This window comes from Primulina huaijiensis, unplaced genomic scaffold, assembly GCF_012295235.1.
Source record: "Primulina huaijiensis isolate GDHJ02 unplaced genomic scaffold, ASM1229523v2 scaffold23605, whole genome shotgun sequence".
NCBI lineage: Eukaryota > Viridiplantae > Streptophyta > Magnoliopsida > Lamiales > Gesneriaceae > Primulina > Primulina huaijiensis.
In genome coordinates, this window is record NW_027355821.1 from 12,587 (window position 1) to 22,528 (window position 9,942).

Genomic DNA, 9,942 nt, shown 5'->3' on the forward strand with positions numbered 1-9,942 from the left:
AGCATAAAAAGTAATATTTTTTCATGGATGACCCAAATAAGATATCCGTCTCACAAAATACGACCCATGAGACCGTCTCATATAAGTTTTTTCCATTATAACCATGCAATTTTCGGTAGATAGCTCAAACAATTGAATCTGATCCATATGATGGTCATTGGATTTTTAGCAGAGTATAAATATGAAGTGTTTTTCATAGGAATAAATAATTTGTAGGGCTTTTTTTGGTAATTTTTTAAAAAAAATTAAATTTAAATCAGTTTTAGATGCAAAATTATTTGAGAGGGTGCAATGTATAAAAAATTAAATAAATAAATAAAGGTGGAACGTGTAATAGATAATAATTCAACAGCGCATAGCTAAAAAAATGGTTCGTTTATATGGTGCAAGTTGCCAAAAATCTGATTTGAATATTTAGCTACTTTGAAACATTGTCCATGGAAATCTAGATATACATATATAAGTACATCTTCAGAGGGTATTTCACATTAAAAAATATATATATATCATACAGTACATATCATGTAGCAATTAATCCAATTAATACCAAGAAAAGAAAGACAAGAAAAAAAAACTAATTAATTGTTGTATCTTCGCATTAAAAATGTCACAGAAACTAAAACTGTCTAATGTACACATAGGAAAGACAAATGTCTCCCACTATAAATAGCTCCCACATGCCACAGATAGATACATAACACAAAAGAGTATCCGATTCCCCTTCAAATGACAGGTAAAATATACTTGTTAATGCTAAAGCTAAATTCCTTCAAATCTGTTTTAGTAAAAAAAAAAAGGGTTTTCATATGAACTAAATCAGTAAACAATCACCTCATAAGGCTCAAGTACCTTATCATTCACTTTCTTATTGATAACTTTAGGTGGTCCCACCATGAACTCATATCCTTCCCTTTGGCCGGAAAAATTTAAGAACATTTTACCGAGTGAAGATAATAATCATTTATCAAAATATAAACCGATAAATTCTTGCATATTTTCTATCAATATAATGATATGTAGAGTCGTGTGTCTACTAACAATAAACGTATATGAAGTTTCTTCATCTTCAACTCTCATTGCTAAATTTCTTTCAAGTTCTCGATACAATCGATCTCGTATATTTCTACTAGTGACGTACTTTCGATGAAAACCGTAAATACACTTTTAACCGTTTTCCATAATTTTTTTATTTTATAAAAATATAGTTACATCACATTTTTATCATATAAAATTACTAAAAAAAATACGAAATTTTATTATAATTTTATTTTATACGAAACTATAATATTTATTGTACACAATTAGGATGTCACAATCGTAAGTATATATAAGTATGTATGAGTTAGAGTACTATTGGGATTAATGACTTAGTGACAAATTTTCGTGTGTCAGGTTGTTGACGTTGTGCTGCTTGATTTGGTTGGTTAGGTGGATCGTAAAAGAATGACATCACATATTGGCTAATATTTTTAGATTTTGACCCAGTGATAAATGTTTGATTATAAAAATTGTTATTAGAGTGATGTCATGCGTTCAAGTATCCTGACAATAATATTTCTATATTTCATGTGGGGAAATGGTGGGTCAAGCATAGATGAGTAAAAGTAGTACTGATATGAGTGACGTTTTGATAAGTTTATACGCGTCAAGATGCTGACATTATGTTGCTTGATCTGATTGGCTATGTGAATCGTAAAAAAATGACGTTAGATCTTAACAGATAATACTGTTTTTGCTGAGGATGTAACCGACGGTAGGAAAATGGTATGATCGATTTCTACGCGATATAAAACAACAACAGCAAATAGACACGCACATTCCTAAATCATGGGCCTAACAGCCGACCCTTTATCACTTATCTTAACGGGTAATGACCTGTTGGGGACATGGCCGACACACTCATATCCTTAACAGCCCGACTCATTAACACTTATCTTAACGAGTAATAATGTCTATGTTGATGACATGACATGCGGTAGAGAAATGGTAAGACTGATCTCTAATGAATATTAGACAATATCAGCAGATAGATACACACTTTCTCGAACTCATGAGTCTAACAGTTCAATCCATTAACATCCAAATAAATGTATAGCTATAAGCTGTCACGAATATAAATAAATAAATTTATTTATTAGCTAACAATTATAATTTGTAGCCTAAAAAATCTAAGCAATTTTCGAGTTTTAATCAGATTTAACTTGTTTACAGCCTGATGAAGGTAAAACGAATTTCAATGAAAAATATTTAGTACATATATATTTTTCAGAATTAAAATGTTAATGTACAAACTAATTTTAAAATCCATGATACATATTCAACTAATATTATACACATTATTCTAACCTAATAATCTAAAAGAGAAATAAATTTTATTACGGAAAACTAAGAAAAATAATGCCAATATTTCTGATGATATTTTTTCGAATATTAATATTGTTATTATTCTCATTTTATTAATTTATTTTTGGGACCCTAATAAATAAAAAGTGAATATAACCAAGCACAGTTCCGATTCCAACTTCCCCGAATTTCATTGGCGCAACTCTTAATTTTTCTTTTGGATTTTGACCCATTGTTTAACCAAATTTGACTTCTGCCTGAAGTCCGCTGCTCTGATAGGCGGAACCCAAACCTCATTTCATTCCAGTTTAGTCTCCTAGTCCTGAAACCTGACGCTATATAAGCGGTCACCGGTTTTCCCGGTTGCTTCCATCTTTTTTCCGTTAATTTTCTTCGAGTCCTTTCACCTGCCCCACCGGTCGCACAGAGAAAAAATAAAAACGAAAATGTAAAGAGGAGAGAGAGGTCGAAATGTGTTAGAGAGAGGAAGTCAACAAGAAACATAGCATAGGAAATGGCGAAGGAAAAAGCGGCTGGAGGGGGATGCCTTTTTTCTTGTTGTCACAGTTTTCTCATGTTTTTCCCATTTACTCCGTCTCTGTAGATCTGCGGATATATAGATTGAAACTCCACCTTCGTGGTGATGGGAATGGATTTAAATATTCAAGATTGAAACTTTTTGCTGCTGGTGATGGCGGCTCATTTTATTCTTGCTCGTTTGATTGTTAACTTGTGAGAAATACTGATTTTTTTAATCCTTCATTTACTCGAGTATGTTTGTAGGCATCTGCAAGCTTTTTGTTATGGTTGTGTATTGGTTTTACGAGTAACTGGTTTGTATTGATACTTGATAGGTGTATTCTGATATTTGTTGTGGTTGATATTTGAGTTAATTGTTCTTGGTTTGCATAGATGTTCTAGAATTGGATCTTTGTTTTTGAGGCTGTCAGCATGCATCAAAAAGGTTCATCGAATATTACTGAATGACTATCTTTTTGCTGTGTGCGTGTGTGTTGGGCCGGAGGGGGTTCGTGGTCATTTAAGGGAAAGAACCGGGAATTTTTGTTTTGGTGGTTTTTCCCTGCTGAATTTTTCTTTGCTAATTTTTGGTGCCTGCTATAAATTTTAGTGTTTTTAAAGTATTAACAATTTTTCAGCTGTTAGCAAAAAAAATTCAAATAAAAAATGTTATTACTATTTCTTTTTGATGTTATTACTTTGTTTCATTCATGTATGATGACTCTCATTAATCTTTTGGGGAATAAAACTGAAGGGAGGCGTAGATTTTAATTCTCTTTTTTACCTTTTCTGTTGTGCTGATTATGTAACTTCAACACATACAGCACGCTACTAATACTGGAGAAAAGAATGCTATACGCAAAAAAATTAATTTGATATTGACGTTCTTAGCAATTTTACTGAAAAATTAGAGCTTTTTACAGCACTTAGTCTCATTCTGATTATTCCTCAATCCTCATACATCATCATAAATGTTACTTTTCTTTTTATAGTTATACAACACGTCTTTTATGTTGCACACCATGCATGCCTTTCCTTTTTCTAGGCCATATGTTTTTTTGGAAATTTATCAACATTTTCACCTACTAATCCTCTTTTGTGTGTCTTGATCAATTGTTGTCATCTACTTGTTGCTTATTCAGCTATTTTTAAGCTTTCCTTCATTACAATGATTTCAGATGTTTTTGTTTTGTTTCTTACAACCAGTGGGATTCACGTGATGAAAACATGTGCAAATTGTAACATTATATAGAGGTTGGAAGTGATCAAGATAGCAGAGCTGTAATCATGAGCGTTAATCTTTCAACCATTAAAACCGATGATTCTTTTGCTAATTTGCTTGAGCTTGCTGCCAATAATGACGTAGAAGGATTTGAAAGGGTTGTTGAGTGTGAACCATCTAGTATTGATGAGGTGGGACTGTGGTATGGACGACGAAAAGACTCAAATCAAATGGTCCTGCATCATAGAACTCCCTTAATGGTGGCTGCCACTTATGGCAGCATTGATGTTCTGAAAGTGATTCTCTCTTCACCTGAAGTCGATGTCAATAGATGTTGTGGTGTTGATAAGGATACTGCTCTACATTGTGCTGCATCTGGTGGATCTATGAATGCAGTTAACATTGTTAAACTACTCTTGGCGGCAGGTGCGAATCCCAATCTAATAAATGCAAATGGTAAATTCCCTCTTGATATTACTGTTGTTTCTCCGAAGTGTCCAGACAATAAATTTTCCCTTCAAATGTTACTGGCTGTTGATGCTTCATTTGATGAGGGTGATTTGGGAGTGTCAAGAAGCACTTCTAACTCGAATTCTCCGCCACTGTCAGTCTCTCCTGGAAATGGATCTCCATGTTCTCCAGATACGATACCGGCTGAACTGAATTTCAATGATGTATATGTGTCATCTGTTCCAGAGAAGAAAGAATACCCTTTTGATCCATCTTTACCTGACATCAAGAACAGCATTTATTCTACGGATGAGTTTAGAATGTTTTCGTTTAAGGTCCGACCCTGTTCTCGTGCCTACTCCCATGACTGGACTGAATGCCCATTTGTTCACCCTGGTGAAAATGCCCGGAGGAGGGATCCGAGGAAGTTTCACTATAGCTGTGTGATGTGCCCAGATTTTCGTAAAGGGGCTTGTCGAAGAGGGGACATGTGTGAATATGCTCATGGGGTTTTTGAGTGCTGGCTTCACCCTGCTCAATACAGGACTCGGCTTTGCAAAGATGGTACAAGTTGCAATAGAAGAGTTTGTTTCTTTGCCCACACCCAAGTTGAACTTCGACCTTTATATGCCTCTACTGGTTCTGCTGTACCATCTCCTCGCTCAATCACCTCTGCTTCTAATGCATTCGATTTTTCTGTGGGGATGAACTTTTTACCTGGTTCACCTTCTTCACACCCTGTGATGTCTACTTCTCCATTCTCTCCGCCCTTGTCTCCATCAACCAATGGCATTACAAGTACCGGTTGGCCACCCCAACAAAATGTTCCGGCCTTGCTTTTGCCAGGAAGCAACCTCCAGTCCAGTCGATTGCGCTCATCGTTAAATGCTAGAGATGTCCCTCCGGAAAACTTGAGTTTATTTGCAGATATTGATGTACATCAGAGGCAGCTCTTGGATGAGCTATCCATTCAATCACAACTAAGTGCCAATACCAATCTGTTGAATCTTTCTGCTCGTTCAATGACTGTAACTCCATCGAATCTGGAGGACATTTTTTCTGCAGAGAGCTCTTCTCCAAGATATTCTGATCAAGCCTTGGCTTCAGCTGTTTTCTCTCCTACACACAAGTCTGCAATTTTTCACCAATTCCAGCAGCAGCAACAAAGCATGCTATCTCCGATCAAGACAAATTTTTCACCTAGAAATATTGATCACTCTATACTCCAGTCCCCTTTTGGGGTTCCATCTCCGGGGAGAATGTCGCCCCGCAATGTGGATCCTATCTCTCCGATGAATTCCCGAACGTCAATGCTAGCTCAGCTTGAGAAGCAACATCAACAGTTTAGGAGTCTCAGTTCACGAGATCTTGGCTCCGAGGCCGCAGCTGCAGTTTCCTCTCTGGACGACTCTTGGGGGTCACCTAATGGTATACCAGGATGGGCTGTCACAGCCAGTGAATTGGGTAGACTGAAGAGATCATCATCATTTGAGACCCTCAACAATGGGGAGGAGCCGGATTTATCATGGGTTCATTCACTTGTCAAAGAATCTCCGCAGGATAAGCAAGATAAATCTGCATCCCGAATTGTTAATGTTGCAGGTTCTGCTTCATCCTCTGGCGAGCATGCAAATTTTAGTGCCAAAACCGAGCAAGTCGACCAGTCTGTTTTAGGTGCATGGCTTGAACAAATGCAGCTTGATCAGTTAATGGCGCAGTAAACAAGAACACTTTGCAGATGTGTTTTCGTCAAGTGAGCATGATATTATTTTCATCAGGTCACCAGCTTGTAAAATTCTGGATTTTATTGGCTGTGAGCTAGAAGAAGCAGAAGTTTCTGAATCTTTGAAGAAACACAAGTTTTTACCGTTTCGATTCATTTCTTGAGGTTGATATTTCAATGGATGGGAACACTGAGATGGTTGGAATATGCCGGGTCCCCTTAGATGATGAATATAAATATTTTCTGGGTGCTACGGTCCTTGCCCCTTTGTTATTTCAGCAAGAACCATACTTAGTCAATTTTACATAACTATTTGAGTCTCTTTGGAGACCCACTAAGAATCACACCATTAGATCGTGGCCGATCTTGTCCAATGGATGCAGAATATACTCATAGGAACTGGAGTATAATTGGAGAACATACTTGATGAGACTCCAATGTATACATGAATATAACTGTTATTCCATTTTCAGCCACCCGAGATCTCAAATTTTCATTCTTTAATGCATGATTCTTGATCGCTAATGGCCAAATAATGTCCTATTGTTTTTATTCTGGCTCTACAAGATTTCTTGAATTAGGTTTGATATGGTGGATGAATTATCTTTTGCTATTTTATTAGGTGCGAGTATATGTATAATTGCTAATTGGTCCTATTATGTTATTTTCTTATGACGTCTCCGTTCACTCCATGTTTCTCCCATGCAAGAACTATTTTCTTCTTTATTTGACACGTAAAAAATTGTAGAAATAAGGACAAGGGATTTTAGATTCAGGATTTTGCCAATAACATTTATTTGATCAAATTTGAAATCCACTGCGCATTTCATATTTTTCCTCTGTTGATGATTTTAAATTCAAAATATATGCATGTATAACGATATAATAAACTCGTTGATTATTTGAAATCATCTGAAGTTTTTAGCGAAATAAATTCAAATTAATAATTTTAAAAACATACCCTTCCAACAGATCACTTAAAATATATGGATTATAATTAATTTGATTAAAAATCTCATCATGGATTCCATCCACCCAATCAAATCTTTAAATTTTATTTTTATGAAACACAATAAATTATAAGGAAAAAATAATCAATATAGTTTTTATTACATAATCTCTAAATTGCTAAACACACAAATTTTTGCATACACGTATCACATGCCAATATTCTAGTCTTTATTGTTTCTTCGTAAAAAAAAAAAGTACACAAAATGTTGAGCAATTTCAGTCTGATGGCTGATCTTAACAATGCTTCGAAATTATCAAGAGCCTTGATTTCTTTGATATTTGAAAATATGTTGAGAGTTTACCGTAATAATCCAGCCAGCGCTCGCAAATTCGTGAAGATTGATAGCGCCAACCATATACCGACGTATCCTTGGCTTGAGGACGGCATGAACAGGCAGAGGACACTCACCGCTGCTACAGAAATCTGTGTAGGAAATGAAGGAAAAATAATGATCAAATTTGGGGGATATTCTGAGTTGCTACCTTAATATCGAAAGGGCATCTATGCCCCCAGTATTAGGATTATGTTAGTTCGATAGAGCTTGATTTTGGAACTCGAACTCAAACACAACTAACTCAGGCTTGAGGCAGCACTCATATTATTCTTGTTACAAACTTCTACCGAGCTCAAGCTGGCTTATATTTTCAAGCTTTAGCTCAAGAAACTCCATTCGGTAGAGGTATATCCGCTCAGGTTGCTCATTCACAGAACTAGCCTGTGAAATCAAATGGCAAAGAAAAGTTGAAGGAGCAACAGACTTGGCATGAAGTAAGCAGAATAAGCAAAATCAGATGCTCCATAATTTAGTCCATCAATAACAAAAGCTAAGGAGTTGATCGGTTGGGTCAACACCACGATCTAGCTAACAAGGTAAACACAATACTGTCAGCAGTAACGAATCAAGAGATGTAATGTAAACATGTTCTTATTTTAGTCACAAGATTCATTATGGGGATAGCTTTAGAAGGCGAAGGACGTTTATATCCTCTGTATAGAGTATTGATGAAAATTGTTGTACAATGGCTACTACGATACACAGAAACAGCCCCACAACTAAACCCTACTGCAAAGTGTGTATATTTTCTGTACTTGGATTAAAAATAAACAAGCAAGATTAAAAATGCTTCTGTGAAGTGGATGGGAATGATATTTGCACCTGTAGTACCCGAGAAGCACTAGCCGTGACCTTGTCATAATCTTTCCTTGCAAATGTTTTCGCCAGAATTGCCAGGAATATGATTTGAAGCCACTGTTTAGCTGTCTAAATAGCTTGAGTTAGGTATGTCAATGGGTCCGGGTATGGACCCATCCCATCTGGGGCAGGTTTGGGCATACTAAATGGGTCATGGAGCGGGTCTCGGGTCTAATTTTTCAGACCCATCTGGGTATGGGGTGGGTCATGAGTCCTATAATACCCTCCTCATATATGTGAATATAAATTGATATGCTCGCGAAGATGGTTGTGGAGTGAGGTGGAAGATAAATAAATTACAGTTTTATTTTGTTATTGTACTTTCATTTTAATTTTGTTATTATACTTTCTCTCTTTAAATTACATTTTTTTACGGTTTTAAATTACAATTTTATTTTTTCAATGTATTTTTTCTATTTAATTTTGTAGGTAATTCTTCAAGTAATTTACCAACTTGTCCTACCATTCTTGATGAAGAGGAAGATGATAATGAAGAATGTGTCTAAAATATTGCTTACTCGCTGATTTTACATTGATCTGTTTAAATTCTGATGAGTTATTTTTGGGGATGACAAGACTTTTTTTAGAGGGCTAGTAACTTTTTTTTAATGTAATTCATTACGTCGTGAAAATACTTTGTTTGTTATTACTAAGTGTGGTCGAAGACATGAATTAGTTTTCTATTGTGTTTTATTTAGAGACTTGTTTGTTTCATAATTCAGTCATATGATAAGAAGATTACAGTTTTCATTTAAAAAAAATTCGGGTCTAACGGGTCTCGCGGTTCTACCCAACCCCATTTCGTATCTGGGGTGGGGTGGGTCCGAAGAATATTTAACCGGGATGGGGCGGGTAATGGGTCAAAGTTTTCTTCATGGGGCGGGTCTTGAGTTTAGCCATACACGCCCAATTGAGACCCATCCCATTGACATCTCTAGCTTGAGTGTGTTTTTGTGTGATGGAAAAAAACAAAAACAAAATGAGCCTTGCTTGTCCTGCCACAGCTAAACCGTCAGAAAGGAGTGAAGTCGCCAACCAAACCTGCAAACAGATCTGAAAGGCAGCCATGGGTGTTGATCCAAGTTTTGCAGCCACTGAAACTGCTAATGTCAGACAGAAAGCCGCCGCTATCACTCGAAACAATAGCTGAGATCCTGGTTCAAAGATTCACACATGAGAAGGATTATGTTCGCAAGAAAATTGGTGGGGAACAAAAATTTCCACAACTGTCAATCTCTAAGTTTCGACAATTATAATTAATAATCATACTTCGATGTGAAAAATTAACATTCTTGAAAACCTCGAGAGTTGCAGATCTTTGATTGTTATAGGTAGGAGATGGATCTTTTCAATTAATCCCCACAAAAGTACCATGGAAATCAAGTACCTATACTATAGAATCAAGTGTTAAACTAGAACCAGCTCCAATTTCACGTAAAGAGCATTCTGGTTGGTATAGCTTTAAATTTGTGTATGTATTA

The 9,942-nt window shown here is 36.0% G+C and overlaps 1 protein-coding gene across 1 annotated transcript; it reads left to right on the forward strand.

Annotated features, from left to right (window-relative positions):
• The first annotated feature begins 4,149 nt into the window (after positions 1 to 4,149).
• On the forward strand, positions 4,150 to 6,782 carry LOC140967168 (zinc finger CCCH domain-containing protein 30-like). The gene has a single exon (XM_073427581.1). The coding sequence runs from the start codon at positions 4,150 to 4,152 to the stop codon at positions 6,253 to 6,255; it is 2,106 nt and encodes a 701-aa protein (XP_073283682.1). The 3' UTR covers positions 6,256 to 6,782.
• Positions 6,783 to 9,942: the final 3,160 nt, after the last annotated feature.